Source organism: Zingiber officinale, chromosome 6A, assembly GCF_018446385.1.
Source record: "Zingiber officinale cultivar Zhangliang chromosome 6A, Zo_v1.1, whole genome shotgun sequence".
In the NCBI taxonomy this organism is placed as follows: Eukaryota; Viridiplantae; Streptophyta; class Magnoliopsida; order Zingiberales; family Zingiberaceae; genus Zingiber; species Zingiber officinale.
In genome coordinates, this window is record NC_055997.1 from 145,683,076 (window position 1) to 145,703,192 (window position 20,117).

Here is a 20,117-nt window from a genome sequence, read left to right on the forward strand (position 1 = left end):
TAATCTTTGTTGGAAAGGCTAATCCAATAAATTTATTGGAATCTGTCGTAATACATATTGGTTTTTATAATTCAGATGACGGTGGAGATAAAAGAGAAAAGGATTTCAAATTTAATGGCAGGGCTTTTATTTTATTTTTCTAAAACTTAATTTTAACATTGGATTGATGAATCAACCGTATGTATGAACGCTCAATTTATCTACGTACAAACACAATGTTACAGAGCAATAGCAAATCAATCAGATTTCTATTTTGGGTTGAAACTCGAAGCATATTCAAGGACCTTGAGAGCACCAGTAAGAATCTTACTTTCAATCAGTTGTTACGGTTGAATTTAAATATCTTCTACCGAGTGCCCCTTGCTGCTTCCCCATCCAGCGAAATAGGTCCTTGCCGAAGGGCAACATTGGATCAGAGGGTGCCGATATCTTCACTTCTACGATACCTAAGTGAGACTTCCAAGAGAAAATTATACCTACCTTGTCCTCGTATTGCTAATTTCATTTTGATCTTCCCTCCATTAGGACTACAATTTCAGATTATGGTATCCCTCCTCCCATGATTATCAACCTCCAAATTAGCCGCCCCTTCATAAGGGTCATCGTATTCGTCCTTTTGCCGTCTCCTCCGACGCTTCATCTCCCCGGCTGACACTTATCCGTGGAAACTCCCGAGCACCTCCATAGGCACACTAAAATGACCAACCCAATCTCCCTGGTTTCCCGCATCCCCGAGTTTAGATTACTCCGGTCAGATTTCTAATTTGGGGTTGAAACTTGAATCATCTTTCATATCCTTAGCACCAGGAAGAATCTCCAAACTTAATTGACAAACTTATTACTATTTGGACAATCTCGTTCTTGTAAAAACAAAAGAAAAGAAAAGAAATTTTGAAGTTTAATTGGAGATGAATTCAAATCTGATCGATAGCCAAATTCTACGGCGGCTGATGGTAACTGAGGACGGAGTAGACCGTCTGCACTATTGTGAGAACGAAGAGCAAAATGGCGGCGACGACCGAGATCACCGCCCACGGGTTGCCGAAGTAGGTGTTGTTCAGCGTCGCCCGCCACTTGTTGTACTTCTTCTCGCAGTGCTTGGGCATGTCCTCGAACACGCCCCGGAGGTGCCCCTTCGTCGGCTGCACCACCGCTTTCTTGCACAACCTGTTGAACAGATTCGCCACGTCCTTGTTGCTCCCCATGGCGCTCACCAGGATGTCCGCCTCCCGCAGCAGCGCCACGTCCTCCTGCGTGTCGATCAGGCAGCTCATCAGGTAGGCGAAGTCGGTGACGTGGGTGCCGCGCTCCGGGTACAACTGCTCGAACGCGATCAGGTTCCGCAGGATGGTGTTCGACACGTTGTAGGCTCGGATCCGAGGGATCTCCAGCCGCCCGTTGGCGAAGGTGACGTCGAGGAAGCTGTCGGTGTCCATCTTCCTGACGATCTGCACGCCGGCGTTCTTGAGATCGCGGGCACAGAGGACCGTCGCCGGGGTAAGCGGCGTGAAGACGGAATCGTCGGCGACCTTCTTCTCGGGCTTGTTCCCGAAAGACGTCGCCAGCAGAGAGTAACGCACCGAGCTGCTGAGGAAGCCTTCAGCTGAAGCTCCTCCCCTAGTTACATCATCCTCGCAGTGGGAGCTTTTGTCTGGGTCAATGGCGTCAGGAACTTGCTGTATGCAGGCGTGCAAGAGATGAAGGATGTGATGCGATCTCCTAAGCGTCTCCGGCACTTCCAATTTCTCCGGCAACTTCTTAGTCCTTCCCGGGAGGAAGTCGGCGCCGAAGAATTTGAGCGCAAGCGGCTTCAGGGAATTCGCCGCTTTCTCAGAGTCAACGAAACCGAGCAAATCCCTGATCAGAAACAGGGGAAGCTGGTTCTCCAGCAGCAGCATGTCGAGCCTCACGTAATACTCCGCCCACGCCGAGCTAAAGATCGGGTCGTGTTCTTCTCCGTCCTCCATCTCCTCTCCTCTTCCCTCCTGCCTCTCGGTGAGACAGAGGAACAACTCCACCACGAAGCAGCCGTCGTGCAGCATCATGTCGACGAACTCGTCGGAGTCCATGGCTAGGGTCTCCGAGTAGGCGCTGCGCACGCGGCGCTCCACCGTCCTGACGTAGCTCCGGCACTCCTCCAAGGTCTTCCTCGGCCTCGTCCGGGCCACGAACCTCTGAAGGTACTGCGGCTTGAGCTTGTCCATAGCGCGCAGGTGGGGCTTGCCGCGGTGGTAAGGACCGAAGGAGATGATGCTCGGCTCGTAGGCCTCGCTGTCGGCCCGGCGGATGACCTCCGGCACTCGGAAGATGGTCGGCTTCTCCGTCCGCCATGGCTTCAGCTCTTGCCCCTTCATGTCCTTTTCCATCACCGGCTCCGATCGTCGAGCCTGATCAATCAAGCAAGCCTGCGATGGATCTCAGAATGCGTGAATTCAAAGACAACTCCGATTCGATCAGAGGATTAGGAGCAGTATGAATCGGGCACGTGAAGAAGCCAATCCTCTTTTTTCTTTCTGTTGCCTACAGACTCGATCGAGAATTTATAGTTTTTTAATAGACCAAAACAAATAAAAAACTAGTAAAATTTTTCATCCATGATCGAGTAAAAAATTATTGGTGTCAGCCTTCACTATTGCCGTCTGTTGATTGGTCTTATAAAAACGATTATCAGTAAAGGAAGCAAATTTGACTCCGTCGTTGGATCTTCGTTTTTTATTTTTCTAACAAAAGGCGCATTCAAAATTTTAAAATTGACAAAAGATGCACCATGATCTAACTTTCATAATACCAAAATGTGCATTCTCATTATACCCTCCCTCCTTTTTTTACCAGAAATAATTAGCATATTTAAAATTATACTTTATCTATTCAAAAATTTAGTATGATTAATTTATACCGAGGACATAATCACATAAATATATTAAAAGACTTAAAACAAATTTAATCCTAGAAACTTCCTTAATATATCCATGCCTCATATTTAAATTTGATAGCATAAATTAAAAGCAGTGGATTTTGAATGAGTAGAGTAAAAATTTAGAGATGCATAAATGTATGTAATTATTTTGTAAAAGAATGAGGTATATAATAGAAATGCTCTATATAATTGCTAATATTATGAAAATTAGATACCCAATCCCAAAACTTAAATGCTCAGTTCAGTAAAATGTCTTTTTTTTTATGGGAGCACTCAATGTATAAATTTTATAAATTCTATAAGTTTAAGAGTAAATTATTTTTTTAAAAAATATATCTATATTTAATAATAATAATTTTGGAGAAAATTAATCATGAAATAGTTTGTTCAAAATTAGATAAGTCATATAATAGATTTAGTTAAAATTCTTATATAATTATTTTGAATCACCTTTTCAATCTAAAAGAATAATAATTCAAGTTAAAATTAGTTTATCGTTTTAAGTTGTTTGCCATTTTAAAATATAAATTAAATTTAGTTAAAAAATATAGCATATTGATGAATTTATTAAATAGTCATTTTTGAATTATTTAGTTCCTTTCAAAAGAGTAAATAAGCTTTAATTCTATTTATTTAAATTAAAAAATAAACTAATAAATATCATTTCAAAGTTTCAATCAAAATTATTACATAATTTTTTTTAAAAAAAATATATACTCTATATATTTATATAGATTAAAAATATAATTAAAAGGTCAAAATTAAAAAGACACTTCTTATTTTTTAATTATCATAAAACCCCTCATAATAAAAAATATTAAAAAACATTTATTTTATTTTTATTCATTTTTAAAATACTTTTATTTTAATATTATTATAGTAGTTTATGCCAAAATTAATAATCATCTTCTCGCACAAAAAAAAGAGAGACATAATATAATATCTATATTTTAGAGGAGTTTGGGACATGCTTGGTTGCTTGTACAAAGTCACTTTAAATAAGTGGAGACTTGAATATTAATCTATAAAATTGAGATAAAAAAGCTAAATTTGTTACTTATGGTATAGAGATTTATCTTAAAATTATGAAGATTTAGATGTATTAAATTGATGAAAATAAATAGATCTTCATATAGCAGTGAATTATTATTTTGATGTTTGGTTAGATGTAAAAGCGCACTTACAAGATCAAGGGTTGGGGGTGGACCACAAAGATGAAATATCTATATAATAATGTTGTAGATATGAATATTCATATTGTACCCAATCTATAAAATTTAATCCGCCGTCCGTACCGCCAACGACAAGGTCACCGGCACCTTCAACGTGTGAGGATCACTCTACCCCTTCTAGTTGTACAATTATCGATCTTTTAGTTGCGGATCTAACTAGTTATGGGTGGGAAATTTTGATGGAGCTATAATTTCATTTAGTTTGGAGGTTTTCTCCAGTATGTGATGGCGGCCTAATATTGTTCTTTGATAAGCATGAGAATTGACATTCAGCAATATTTCGATGGTCTGGCTTTCTTGCTAAAACAAAATAGAATTGGCAGCTTGTTACGAATGAAATATAAAAGAAACTAACGTTCATTTGGATACTGTTGGTTCCTGCTAAGGATTTCTGAAGGGATTAGAGGGGTTTTAAGGGCTTTTGTTTTCTGAAAGTTGATTAGTTTTGTGTGCATATAAGATTGTACAAAGGGCAATGTATTTATTGTATGTTCCCTTTGTTGGTCTATTTTGTAGGTAGCTCAAGATGATGTGCCCCACAACTTCAGGTAATTGCTTTCAATTTTGCCGCTCCATGAGAATCTTCTTGAGCAATGCAAATCTTAGTGCCCTTGGAGAAGTGCGATAGTTGAGGTATAAAGTATTATCATATTAGATCATGAGGTTAAAATTTGATATTTCTAAACATATTTTTCCTCATGTTTTAATTACTATACTAATAGTTAGTAATTACTCATGATGTACCTTTACCGTGTTAATCTAGAAACAAGTCAATAAAGGTACATTTATGCAAATCTTATTCTATTTAGAGTTACCTTTCTAATCAAAGGGAGAAAGAGATGTGGGTGTGGTTTTGCCATAAAGATTATTATTATCTCTTGCGCCAAACCCAAATGTCATATCATATTAATGTTCAGCTTTCCCATATCCTAACGTCTTTCCAACTCTGAGATAATTTTAAAAAACCATCTTCCTAGCTAGTTTTTGTAGGTTTTCCTATCAAATGTTCAGATTTTTGGTGAGTCTTGAGTCCTTTACCTGTCCTTTTGATGCTAGGCTGATAGATGATTTGGTCTGAGATGACACACTGGATAGATAGCTTAGATGCTGACTGACAGAAGATTTTTAATTAGAGAAAAGACTACGAACGGGAGTAAAAATCCTCCCTATATACATTCAAAAGAGCAAACAAAATATCGGTACCAAAAATCAAGGAATGAGTCTATCGTAAAAGCCCTCTGACACTCAAGTCAGTAGAATGATCGAGCGAAAATAAGATAAACAGTAGACAAAACAGAGCGCAATGTAAACGTTGTGTAAGTATAATTTGCCAACGAAGAAAACTCCTTTTATATACCACCTTTAATAACCTCTGTAATTATGAGGTGGCAGAGACAGTTTAGTGTAAGAGATTGTTGAGTAAGGGAGGCGTATAACATGGGAAATGTACAGTCACCATCCAAGAAATCTTATGTTACCCATGTATGTATTACCTTTTTGTAACTTACATCATTAATGAGGCGGTTGAATGAATATACTGTTGATCCTGTCCGAAAATCGTGGAGATGGCAAGCTGGGGATGTGACTGCTGTGTTGACTGGATGTAGACTCCGCTATGCTCTGTAACACAAGAAACGTCAGTGTCGAGTCAGGGAAGGGGTCCCCGGTGTTAGCCCTTCTACGCTCAAGTTAGTCACCAGAAAGAGGAAAAAGATGGAGCAATAGTAGACACAGGCATGAATAGTGAATAACGCATACCTCCACCGATGTATAGACCCCCTTCATATAGTGCTCTGGTGGGTGATGTGTACACTTCTTGAGACATGAGCATGTTTTCCAATTAGTCGTGGGCACATTCTCTCAATTCTATGAAAGGACATGTCAAGAAAGTGCTTCTGACACCACACCTTAATAGGACATTCATATCCCTAATAAGACAGTAGAAGGTTCTATCATATGATCCGCTTGTTTACCATGTCTCATGTCAGTGACACTAACTCCCAAAAGGATATTCAGTGATCCATCTGTTCGGCCGAGCGGAATAGCCGCTCGCCTAAGTACTCCTCCACTCGGCTGGACTCGGCTGCTCTTCCACGCAGTGACGAGTCTCGATAGTTTGTGTCCGCCCGACCAGACTAACGCTCCAGTCATACGCACGCTCCTCTGCTTCATGACGATCGTCTGATAATCTTGGCTGAACAGGCGCTTCACTTGGATCGACCTTTTGTCGGTCAGGCAATACATGCCTGATCGGCCACTGCAGGATAGATCAGCTTGGCCCCTCTTCGGTGAGTCCGTTGGCTCTTCTAGCGTTGGCCTCTTTGACTTTGACCTCCACGTTGGCTGCTACCTCCGTTGTTTGACTCGCACTTAGTGGGCCCCTAGTACCACACCAAGAGAGACAACTGCCGAGTAGGTACGAGACCCTAATAGTCGGCTTACAGGCGACTCAGCATGTCGAAGCTGCAAAAGTCCTCATCCACTCGGATTCTCAGCTGGCCGCTCAGCAGCTATTGGGAACGTTCGAAATAAGCAGCTCTCGACTCAGGCAATATGCAGAAGCATTCGAGAAGTTGAGGGCAAGCTTCCAAGAAGTTATTATATAGAAGATCCCCTGATCAGACAACCAGGCCGCGGATGAACTGACTAAGTTAGCCAGTTCATTATCGCCGGTCGTGATAAGTCGGCCGATCGAGCAGGTCTCACTGGTGGCACATATTGATAGGATGGACGAAATAACCTTTCCGAGCGACTGGAGGACCTCATTGATAGAGTTCCTCTGATCAGGTAGCACTCCAGCCGATCGGGATGAAGCTCGCCTGTTGAAAAAGAAGGTCGGACGATGCACTCTGATCGGAGACCAGCTATATAAATGAGCTTTCTCAAGACCGCTGCTCAAGTGTGTCAGACTGGAGGACGTCAAGTACATCCTTCAAGAAGTGCATCAAGGCTCCCGAGGAAATCATCCCGATGGCAGATCGCTGGCCCGAAAGATCCTGTTGGTGAGATATTTTTAGTCCACACTACAAGATGATGCCACTCGGACAGTGACTACTTGCTTGTCGTGTCAAAAATATCACAACATCTAACACCGACCGATCGAGGAAATGAAGGCATCCACGGTGTCTTGTCCATTTGACCAATGGGAAATGGATATCGTTGGATTATTTCCAATGGCGATCGACCAACGAAGATTTTTGCTCATCGCAGTAGACTACTTTTCAAAGTGGGTAGAGGCCGAGCCACTAGTCAAGATAACCGAACATATGGTCATCAAGTTCATATGACAGAATATCCTATGTCGGTTCGGCATTCCTCACCAGCTCGTCTCGGATAATGGGAGGCAATTTGTCGAACGGAAACTCAAGGAGTGGTGTAAGGGCTATGACATTGTGCAGTCTTTTGCCTCAGTGGTCTACCCTCAGAGCAATGACTAAGTAGAAGTCACAAACTGGGAGATTTTTAGAGGGTTACATACTCAACTCGACCACGCTGGAGGCAGCTGGGTCAATGAACTCCCCAACGTCTTGTGGGCTCATCGCACCACACCAAGAGAGGCGACTTGGCACCACACCGTTTCATCTGGTGTACGAAGAAGAAGCGATAGTTCTAGTGGAGATCGGAGTAGAGTCTGATCGGGTGTAGTTTTATGACTATGGGAACACCGAGAGGAGACTCATGGAGCTCGACTTGGTGGGTGAAGCGCGGGATAAAGCAGGCGTCCGACTGATGGCGTACAGGCAATGAATGAGACAAAACTACAATTGGAGGGTGATTCCAAGGTCATTTCAGGTCTGCGACTTGGTGTGAAAAAGAATAAAATCGGTCTACGACATCACTAAGCTGGAGGCTCCCTGAGGAGGACCTTTCAAAGTCATTCAAAAGTTCTGCTCAGGAGCCTACTATCTACAGGATGAAGATGGGAGAAAGCTTGAGCGACCCTAGAGCGCGAACCATCTCCATCCCTATAGGGTCGAGTGAGAGGTGCATGGTTAAATTCAAATGTACTTGTATAAGTGTGTGTCTTGTGAATACAGGAAGACAATGAATAAAAATCTAAAGTCTTCAAGACTTGTGTATCATTCGGCCAAGTTAAAAGTTGAGCGACGACTATAAACCCTTGTCTTCATCAACAGTCGAGCGACGATTATAAATCCTTATCTTCGTTAATAGTCGAACGATGATTATAAACCCTTGTGTTCGTTAATAATCGAGCGGGGACTATAAACTTTTATCTTCGTAAACAGTTGAGCGATGACTATAAACCCTTGTCTTCGTCAACAGTTAAGCGGTGACTATAAATCCGCGTCTACGCCTTCAATAGCCTAGCGGCAGCTATAAACCTAAGTCTACATATAAACAACCAAGCCGCGACTATAAACTCGAGTCTACGATGAATAACAGCCGAGTGACGACTCTAAAACTAAGTCAGCGATGAATAAGGCCGAGTGGCTTCCTAAAGCCATAAAACAAAGTTAATAGGTCGAGTAGTGACCAAAGAAGGGACGCATCTGTTGGTTGCTACTCGGAAAACCTATAGGTTCCACTGTACAAAAATTTTGTACAAAGGTCTGAACTTTTTCCTAGCTACCATGTGTTCTTTTAAATTAAATTTTGGATCGCCTGCGGAACTTAACACGTTTGATCCAAAACTTAATCTATTTGTTCTTTTAGGTTTTGACTTGGATCTCCTGCGGAACTTTACACGTTCGACCCAAGTCTCCTTAAGTTATTAATTCCATTAAATATTAATTTCCATAATTGGTTCCCAGTACTGACGTGGCGAGGCACATGGCCTTCTTGGATATGGGAGCAACCACCACCGACTAGACAAAACCTTTTATAGAAAGCTAATATTTAATTTCCTAAAATAACTTTAGATTAACCAAAGAGAACAATCAAATCACAAGGAAAAGAAAAACCAAAAGAACACAACTTCGAAAAACATATTCGAAATTCTAGAACGTAAGCCTCTTGTATTTGGTATTATTTCCATAAATAACTAGCATGATGCGGAAATAAAAATTACTAGTTATACCTTGTAGAAAAACCTCTTGATCTTCTACCGTATTCCTCTTCTAACCTCGGACGTTGTGTGGGCAACGATCTACCGAGATGAGAAACCACCAACCACCTTCTTCTCCTCCAAGCAAGGTTCGGCCACAACGGAAAACTTCACCAAGGACAAAAACCCAAATACTAACCAAGCTCCAAGAGATGCTAGCTTTCTCCTTCTTCTTCTTCTTCTCCAAGTAGTATCCGGCCACCACAAGAGCTCCAAGGGGAGAGAGAGGTTCGCCACCACAAGAGGAAGAGAGGGAGAGGATGGCCGGCCACACCAAGGAACAAAAGAGGGAGAGAAATAATAGATGTTATGTCTCATGAAGGCACCCTCACCCCTTCTTTTATATTCCTTGGCCTAGGCAAATTAGGAAATTTAATTGCAATATAATTTCCTCAATTTTCTTGACATGATTTAATTGAGAAAAATAAAATAAAATTTCCCAATTAAATCTACATTGGCCGGCCACATCATTGGAGAACAAATTGGACAAGTTTCAATCAACAATTAAAACTTCCTAATTTGTTTCCGGAAATTTTAAAATTAAAATTTCTCTTTAAAAATCTCTACATGGTTAATAAAAGAAATTTCTATAATTTTAATTTTACAACATGTGAATAATTTTTAAAGAGAAAATAAAATATCTCACCAATCTACAAATAAGGAAAGAGATCTAATCTCTTTCTTTAATCTTTTGTAAATTTTACAAGAGAGATAATTTAATTTAAATTCTCTTTAATAAATTATTTCTTCCACATAATAAAAATAAAAATAAAAATTCTTTTTAATTTATTTTGGCCGGCCCTACTAGCTTGGGTTCAAGCTAGCTTGTTCCCAAGCTAGCTTGGCCGGCCCCAATTGGGTGGGTATAGAAGGTGGGTATAGGTGGGTATAGAACTCTATAAATAAGAGGCTACGATAGGGACCAGAGGAGGAATTGGTTTTGGTCTCCCGATAAAATTAAGCATCCCGTGTTCGCCCCGAACACACAACTTATTTTTATCAATGATAATTCATTCCACTAGAGAACTATAATTGAACTACCGCACCAATCCCAAATTACATTTTTGGGCTCCTTCTTATTATAAGTGTGTTAGTCTCCCTGTGTTTAAGATATCGAATGTCCACTAATTAAGTGAGTTACTAACAACTCATTTAATTAATATCTTAGTCCAAGAGTAGTACCACTCAACCTTATCGTCATGTCGGACTAAGTCCACCGGCAGGGTTTAACATGACAATCCTTATGAGCTCCTCTTGGGGACATTATCAACCTAGTATCTCTAGGACACAGTTTCCTTCTATAATCAACAACACACACTATAAGTGATACCATTTCCCAACTTATCGGACTTATTGATTCATCGAACTAAATCTCACCCATTGATAAATTAAAGAAATAAATATCAAATATATGTGCTTGTTATTATATTAGAATTAAGAGCACACACTTCCATAATAACCGAGGTCTTTGTTTCTTTATAAAATCAGTATAAAAGAAACGACCTCAAATGGTCCTACTCAATACACTCTAAGTGTACTAGTGTAATTATACAGTCAAGATAAACTGATACCTAATTACACTACGACCTTCTAATGGTTTATTCTTTTCCATTTTGGTCGTGAGCTACTGTTTATAATTTATAAGGTACTGATAACATTATCTTCTGCATATGACACCACATGCTATGTTATCTACAATATAAATTAATTGAACAACTACAAACAAATGTAGATGATTTGACCAAATGTGATTCTTTATTCAAGACAAATGTTTACAAAAGCTTAGGCTTTCAGTATACACTCCAACAATCTCCCACTTATACTAATGACTAAGCTGCCATATCTTCTACCATACATCTGATTCCCATTCCCTCCACATGCCGATCAAAAGCTTTCGCCGGAAGGGCCTTAGTGAAAGGATCTGCCAGGTTATCCGCTGATGCAATCTTGGCGATGACAACTTCTCCTCGCTTCACGATATCTCGTATCAGGTGGTACTTGCGCTCTATATGTTTACTTGCTTTATGAGCTCGTGGTTCCTTCGAGTTTGGAATTGCACCGCTATAATCACAATAAATTGTGATAATTTTGGGCAAATCAGGAATCACATCTAAGTCCATTAGAAAGTTCCTGAGCCATACTGCTTCTTTAGCTGCCTCAGAGGCTGCTACATACTCAGCTTCCATGGTTGAGTCCGATATGCATTTCTGCTTAACACTCCTCCATGAAATGGCTCCACCTCCTAAAGTAAACACATAGCCTGATGTAGACTTACTATTGTGTTGGTGCGGGAAGCATCTAACGATCGAACCTAAGTTTTGATAATGGCAAAGGATTCAAAGTTAAGGTGAGTTGTGATCTAACATGTTAAATGAGTGTCTCAGGAAAAGTCCTAACTGCGGTTAGGCAGAGGAAAAACCCTAGGGGGTGGTAACCCTAGGTCATAGGGGGTGGTAACCCTATGCGGAAAGTCTTGGCAGGTCGATGGCTTCAGGCAAAAGTCCTAGGGGGTGGTAACCCTAGGTGAAAAGTCCTGGTGTCCCGAACCAGGTGAAAGTCTGGACTAGCCGGGAAGCGGATGTCCAGCAGAAAGGCCAAGCAAAAGTCCAGTCGATCTGGAGGATCGTCTGCAACAGGTAAATCTCCCGAGTGGAGTAGGTGAGGACGCGTTCCCGTAGAGGGAACAGTAGGCGTCGGGTCGACCTAGGGTTTCCGGTTGGAAACCCAAGTCAGACTCGGACATTCGGAGACTGTTAATATTTTATTTACTATTATGTGCTAACTTTGTGTTGCAGGGTAGTGTTTGGGACTAACGATCTTGCAAGTGCAAAGGAGCAACTCAAACCTCGGATGAACAGTGTCCGAGGCGCCTCCATGGAGGTTGAAGGCGCCTGGTGAACAGTGGAAGGCGCCTTGAGTCTGTGATAAGATTCGACCAGTTCGCTCCTCATCTCCCCGGCTGACTCGGCTGTTCAAGGCGCCTTGGTGAATAGTAGAAGGAGCCTTGAACACCCTTTATAAGGGGTTTCGACCAGCAGCTCCTGACAAGAACTTCCAAGCAATCTTTCTGCTACAAGCTGCTCACGAGACGATCCCGAAGTGCTGCTACGAGACACCGACGACCCGGAGCTCCGAAATCTTCAGATTACGATATTGTCGTCGGTATAACTGTACTTTTTCATTATACTTAACTGTAATACTTGTACTCTTGTCGAACTTATAGTTGTTGCCCATGGAAAGCGATCAAGGATCGCGGGCCTTCGAGTAGGAGTCGTCACAGGCTCCGAACGAAGTAAATTCTCTTGTCTTTCTGTGTGGTTGTTTACTTTCCACTGCGTTACTTCTCCGATAGATTTTACGATTCCGATAATCGAACAATTTTAGCCACGAGCGCTATTCACCCCCCCTCTAGCGCGTCTCGATCCAACAATTGGTATCAGAGCGGGGTTGTTTTAATTTGGTGCAACCACCATTTAAAACATTTTTTTTCGTGGTATTTTGTTCGGAGTTGATCAGAATTTTCTAATTGCTTTTCACGAATCGGTGTTGCTCAAAGTTGGTCAATTCCACTTGGGCTCATTTTTTTTTCCTTCTCTCGCACTACTAATCCAAGACTCAGTCTTGGAATATATTTTGTTGTTTTTCTTTTAGATCTAAAATGGCCCAACAAGAAGGATATAGCATCGTTCGTCCCCCACTATTTTTCGGAGAAGACTTCGGGTATTGGAAGGGGCGAATGGAGATATATCTGAAGATCCAGTTCGATACCTGGATGATCATCAAAACAGGACTGGAACTGCCAACTGGTACCGACGGTAAGCCTACACCCTGTGAAAATTGGGAGCCAGCATTTATCAAAAAGGTGGAAGCTGACGCGAAAGCCACCTGCACCATCCAATGTGGTCTTACCAAAGAAGAGCTCAACAGAGTCGGTCCATTCTCCTCTGCAAAAGAACTATGGGAGAAACTAATCGAACTACACGAGGGCACGTCGGAAACCAAGGTAAGTAAGCGTGATTTGTTACTTAATAAATTATATAATTTGAAAATGCAGGAAGGCGAGACAGCAAGTTCTTTACACGCTCGAATTCAAGATATCTTGAATTCCCTTCATGGAATCGGGCAGAAAGTAGAAAATAGAGACATAATAAGGTATGCTCTTAACTCATTTCCTAGGAGTTCATTGTGGGCATCAATGGTAGATGCCTACAAAGTCTCTAAGGATTTGTCTTCCTTAAAATTAGACGAATTATTTAGTGAATTTGAACTCCATGAACAGACTAATGCACAGCCATCCGAGAAGGGCATTGCTTTGGTTGCAGGTACAAGTCGAATAAGGGAATCAAGAGGACGGCGAAAAGTTGAATCGGAATCAGAAGACGAACCCGATTCAGAAGATTCAGAAGATGAACTGGCCAGCGAATTTGTGAATCTTGTAAAGAAACTATACAAGAAGAAGAAGGGCTTCAACAAGAAAGATCTGAAGAAGGCAGTTCAATCCAAGGAGGCTCAACAAAACTCAAAGACGAAGTTCGAAGTCACTTGCTACGGATGCAACCAAAAGGGACATATAAAAGCCAACTGCCCAAATCAAAAAGAAGCCAAGAAGCAAAGAAGAAGGAAAGTCCTAAAGGCAACCTGGGATGAATCCTCTTCGGAGGACGAAGACGACGAACTCGACCAAACGAGTCTACTCGCATTGATGGCCCGGGACCAGATCAGCGAATCCGAGAGCGAGTCAGAAGCCGACTCCGAGCAAAGCCATGGATCCGCATCCGTTTCCGAAGGGCCAGACTCCGCTGTAAGTATTCCTAGGCTTAATAATTTAGTCAATTATTTACTTCACAAATTAGCCAAGTCAAATTTGAAAATTAAGTCACTTTTAAAAGAAATAAACATTCTTAAAGAAGTAACTAACTCAAAATCTTTAACTGAAGATTCAACTCAAGTACAACAACTTGAGAAAGAAAATTCAAATCTGAAAAATTAGCTAAATGATTTAAAAGTCACTTTAGAAAAGTTCTCTCTGGGCTCCAAGAATTTGGATCTAATTCTTGGGACACAAAGGGCCATCTACAATAGAACTGGACTAGGATATAAAAGTAAATTTAAATCTTACTTATCCTTAATAAACAAACAAAGTAGTAAATCAGTCCAAGCATGGGTCCCCAAGTCCGAATTGATCAATCAAGTTGGACTTGGTCAATACTGGGTCCCTAAGGATCATATATACTACTTCGATAGACCATATCGAGGCCGTGATTCAGGGGGAGCTAAAAGAAAAACGATCTTGATTTAAAATTCAAAATTTAAAAGTCGAAACCTAAAATTAAAAATCAAATTCTTAAAAATTCAAAATTAAATTAAATTCGAAATTATGAAAAGTAGATGGAGGATCCAAACTAGCTGGCACCTCCAACTGAACTACCTGACAGGGTAACTGAACCTAATTTACCCGGAATGGGTAAAGCAAGAATAAATTACCCAGCAGGGTAATTAAGATTAGATTAAAAAACGGGATAAGTTTAACTTGAACCACAGTACTGGTGAAGTTTTGGATGATAGTACGTTAGGGATGTTGGAATGTATACTGAAAGCCTAAGCTTTGTAAACATTTATTATGAATAAAGAATCACATTTGGTCTAATTGTCTACATTTGATTGTAGTTGTTCATTTAATTTATATTGTAGATAACATAGTATGTGGTGTCACATACAGAAGATGATGTTATCAGTACCTTATAAATTATAAACAGTAGCTCACGACCAAAATGGAAAAGGAACAAACCATTAGAAGGCCGTAGTGTAATTATATATTAGTTTATCTTGACTATATAATTACACTAGTACACTCAGAGTGTATTGAGTAGGACCATTTGAGGTCGTTTCTTTTATACTGACTTTATAAAGGAACAAAGACCTCAGTTATTATGGAAGTGTGTGCTCTTAATCCTAATATAATAACAAGCACATATATTTGATATTTATTTCTTTAATTTATCAATGGGTGAGATTTAGTTCGTTGAATCAATAAACCCGATAAGTTGGGAAATGGTATTACTTATAGTGTGTGTTGTTGATTATAGAAGGAAACTGTGTCCTAGAGATACTAGGTTGATAATGTCCTCAAGAGGAGCTCATAAAGATTGTCATGTTAAACCCTGCAGGTGGACTTAGTCCGACATGACAATAAGGTTGAGTGGTACTACTTTTGGACTTAGATATTAATTAAATGAGTTGTCAGTAACTCACTTAATTAGTGGACATTCGATATCTTAAACACAGGGAGACTAACACACTCATAATAAGAAGGAGCCCAAAAATGTAATTTGGGATTGGTGCGGTAGTTCAATGATAGTTCTCTAGTGGAATGAATTATCATTGATAAAATTAAGTTGTGTGTTCGGGGCGAACACGGGATGCTTAATTTTATCGGGAGACCAAAATCAATTCCTCCTCTCGGTCTCTATCGTAGCCTCTTATTTATAGAGTTCTATACCCACCTATACCCACCTTCTATACCCACCCAATAGGGGCCGGCCAAGCTAGCTTGGGAACCAAGCTAGGGCCGGCCACCTTAAACCTTAAGGTGGCCGGCCCTAGCTTGAACCCAAGCTAGTAGGGCCGGCCATAATTAAATAAAAAAGAAATTTAATTTTAATTTTTATTATTATGTGGAAGATATATTTTAAAGAGAATTAAAATTAAAATATCTCTCTTGTAAAAGATCTACAAAAGATTAAAGAAAGATATTAGATCTCTTTCCTTATTTGTAGATTGGAGAGATGTTTTATTTTTTCTTTAAAAATTATTCACATGTTGATAAAATTAAAATTATAGAAATTTCCTTTTATCAACCATGAAGAGATTTTAAAGAGAAATTTTATTTTTTAAAATTTCCGGAAACAAATTAGGAAGTTTTAATTGTTGATTAAAACTTGTCCTCTTTTGTTTTCCAATGATATGGCCGGCCATCTCAAGTTAATTGGGAAATTTTGTTTTATTTTTCTCAATTAATTCATGTCAAGAAAAATTAAGAAAATTTTATTGTAATTAAATTTCCTAATTTGCCTAGGCCAAGGAATATAAAAGAAGGGGTAGGGGTGCCTTCATGAGACACAACCTCTATTGTTTTCTCTCCCTTTTTCCTTGGTGTTGTGGCCGGCCATTACCCTCTCCCTCTCTTCCTCTTGTGGTGGCCGAATACTTCATCTCTCTTGGAGTTCTTGTGGTGGCCGGATACTACTTGAAGAAGAAGAAGAAGGAGAGAAAGCTAGCATCTCTTGGAGCTTGGTTAGTATTTTGATTTTCTTCTTTGGTGAAGTTCTTCCTTTGTGGCCGAACCTTGCTTGGAGGAGAAGAAGGTGGTTGGTGGTTTCTCATCTCGGTAGATCGTTGCCCACACAACGTCCGAGGTTAGAAGAGGAATACGGTAGAAGATCAAGAGGTTTTTCTACAAGGTATAACTAGTAATTTCTATTTCTGCATCATGCTAGTTATTTATGGAAATAATACCAAATACAAGAGGCTTACGTTCTAGAATTTCGAATATGTTTTTTCGAAGTTGTTTTCTTTTGTTTTTTCTTTTCCTTGTGATTTGATTGTTCTCTTTGGTTAACCTAAAGTTATTTTAGGAAATTAAATATTAGCTTTCTATTAAAGGTTTTGTCTAGTCGGTGGTGGTTGCTCCCGTATCCAAGAAGGCCATGTGCCTCGCCACGTCAGTACTGGGAACCTTTTATGGAAATTAATATTTAATGGAATTAATAACTTAAGGAGACTTGGGTCGAACGTGTTAAGTTTCGCAGGAGATCCAAGTCAAAACCTAAAAGAACAAATAGATTAAGTTTTGGATCAAACGTGTTAAGTTCCGCAGGCGATCCAAAATTTAATTTAAAAGAACACATGGTAGCTAGGAAAAGGTTCAGACCTTTGTACAAAATTTTTGTACAGTGGAACCTATAGGTTTTCCGAGTAGCAACCAACAATTGGTATCAGAGCTAGGGTTTTGCCTCTGTGTATTTGGTATTTAGTTTAATTATGCACATGTCATACATAATTTAGGCAGGATAATAGTAGGATGTGCTAACTTTGTGGATGTAGGATCCAACTATTATGGCTTTTAGTTATTATGTGTGTGATTGGACCCTTGGACATGTCAAGGGCATTTAATGTGTGTGCATGATTGTATTAAAATACAGCAGGAGCTGTATTTAGTTTTTATTAGGATTTTATTTTTGATCTAGATACATGTACATTCCTTTTATGGAATATAGGATCAAAATGTAAAATTCTATTTATGTCGCGGATCGAATCTTGCAAAGCGTGGAACCTTCTAAGGACCAGAGGCGCAGCGGAACTAGGAGCAAGATGGATGCGACAGCTAGACCCGGTGGCGGTGGCCAAATATGGCAGCAGCTTGGGATGACAACACACGGAGGACAATTAGAGATAAAAGCCATAATAGTTGAAAATTAAATTTTCTATTTATTGCTTTTATATTGTGCTGTGTGCATGTTAGTTTACAAGTTTAAGTAGGCTAGCATAGTTAAAATTCCTCATTTATAAATAACTATGGGAGAGGGATTTTAAATAAATCCCATGGTCTCCATTATCGGTTTGTAAGTGATGCAAACAAGCTCGCGTTGGCTCTAAGTGCCTTCCTCCATAACGGATGAGCTTGTTTGTGGATCACTAGAACAGACTTCTATTTTGGATGACTATAGGAAGTTAATTAAGAGCGTGTGATCTTCCCCAACGAAGGGGCATAATCTTATTAATGAACTTAGTGTCAAGTAATGGTATACACTTAGACACATCTAATAGTATCCTCCCAATCGAGTCACTGCTATTATTTGTGTGACCAAATGATACCAACTATTATTTTTATTTGTCAAAAGTTAGGTTGACAAGATAATAAAATTAATGGGTTAAAACCCTCCTTTTACAAATGTTGAATTTGTATACGCCCACACTAATGTGGCATACAAAATTCACTGTTATGAGGTGTTGGTTAATTTAAAATAGTATTGTTTGAGGAATCAATATTATTCTAAATTTAGAGTTCGACCAAAAGTTATTTGTGATTCTTAGGATGTCTTTCAACCCACCGTCCATCATACTTCAACATAATAGACTTACTCGACCAAACTACATAGATTGGAAAAGAAACCGACATTGTTCTCATCGAAAGCTATAAATATGTCGATCGAAAGGTGTCCGATGCACCCATCGGTGAATCTACCAAGAGGAGATTGAATATCATAGGAAATGGGTAAAAGCGTATGAGATGGCGCGGTGTTACATTTGGCTTCAATGTCAAATGTATTGCAACATCAAGATTTACCAATCAACAACCTATGATATTATGAACAATCTCAAGGAACTCTTCGTCATCGGGATAGGGCTTCTAGGCAAGAAGCCATGAGAAAGATAATGACCCACCATGCAAGAGGGTACTCTGTAAGGGATCATATCCTAAAGATGATGGCTTATCCGAACGAGATACGGATCCTTGGAGGAGAAATTGATGGGGAAACCCAGATCGATATGATCCTCCAACGCTACCTAGAAGTTTTGAGCGGTTAACTATAATATGAATAAGAGGGTTTATTCATTAGCGGAACTACTGAACTTCAAGAAGCAGAAGGATTATTTCGTCACAATGCTCAAATTCACTATCGAAAATGGTTCTACTTCTAAACCGAAAGGAAAGAAGAAGAAGAAACAAGTTGGTTCAAGAAAGAAAGTGAATAAATCTCAGTACGGATTTAAAGTCGGAATGAAGAAGTCAAGGGCAAGTGCTTCATCAGAAGTACGCAGACATTGAAGGCGGATGTCCTCGTAGGAACCAAAACAAAGGTATATCTCATACTCTAGTTGTTGAAACATGTTTAGCGGTGTTATCTACCAAAGACCTGGTGTGTAGATACGGAGCCACTGATCATGTCTGCAATTCCTTGCAGGGGTTCCAGAAACCCGACGACTATCTGAAGGAGAAATTACTGTCACATGGGCAATGCTACTAAGGTGGCATTGTTGGAGACGTCTACTTATCTTTTAGTAGAAATAGGAATTTGGTTTTAAGAAATTGTCTTTATGTACCCAGTTTTAGAAAGAATTTAATTTCAGTTTCTAAACTGTTTTTAGATGGATATTCAGTTTCCTTTAGTAACGATGTAGTTATTAAAAGAAATAAAGTGATTATCTGTTCTGGTGCATTAGTTGGCAATTTGTATACTTTAAATCCAATTTCTTCCACAAAGCAAAACATGGAAATTTATAACTCATCTTCTAATTCTAATAAGAGAAAAGAACCTTCGGAAATGAACTAAGCATATCTTTGGCATCTAAGGCTTGGTCATATTAACTTAAGTAGGATTCAGAGGCTTATAGCCGATGGACTTTTGGGTTCATTAGAGTTGGAAAATTTTCCAACTTGTGAATCCTGCTTGGAAGGTAAAATGACCAAGAGGCCGTTCAAGGCCAAGGGGTATAGAGCCAAAGAAGTGTTAGAATTGGTTCACTCTGATTTGTGTGGTCCTATGTCTGTCCAGGCAAGAGGAGGTTTTGAATATTTTGTCTCTTTCATAGACGATTATTCAAGATATGGATACATTTACCTAATGCACCGCAAGTCTGAGTGCTTTGATAAGTTCAAAGAATACAAGGCTGATGTGGAGAAACGACTAGGTAAAAGTATCAAGACACTACTCGATCGTGGTGGCGAATACCTCTTAGGAGAGTTTAGGAATTACTTATCGAGGCCGGATTCAATCCCAATTGTCGCACCTGGAACACCCCATAGAATGGTGTAGCGAACGAAGGAATAGGACTCTTATGGAGATGGTTAGATCAATGATGAGTTATTCGGATTACCAAATTCGCTTTGGGGATATGCTCT

At 39.8% G+C, this 20,117-nt stretch overlaps 1 protein-coding gene across 1 annotated transcript; it reads right to left on the reverse strand.

Annotated features, from left to right (window-relative positions):
* Positions 1-822: 822 nt before the first annotated feature.
* On the reverse strand, positions 823-2,518 carry LOC121998517 (UPF0481 protein At3g47200-like). Its single transcript, XM_042553469.1, has one exon. The coding sequence runs from the start codon at positions 2,364-2,366 to the stop codon at positions 939-941; it is 1,428 nt and encodes a 475-aa protein (XP_042409403.1). The 5' UTR covers positions 2,367-2,518; the 3' UTR covers positions 823-938.
* Between the last annotated feature and the right edge of the window lie 17,599 nt (positions 2,519-20,117).

Excerpts from the sequence above, each read along its gene's own strand:
- LOC121998517 (XM_042553469.1), bottom strand. The coding sequence starts at position 2,366 with ATGGAAAAGGACATGAAGGGGCAAGAGCTGAAGCCATGGCGGACGGAG.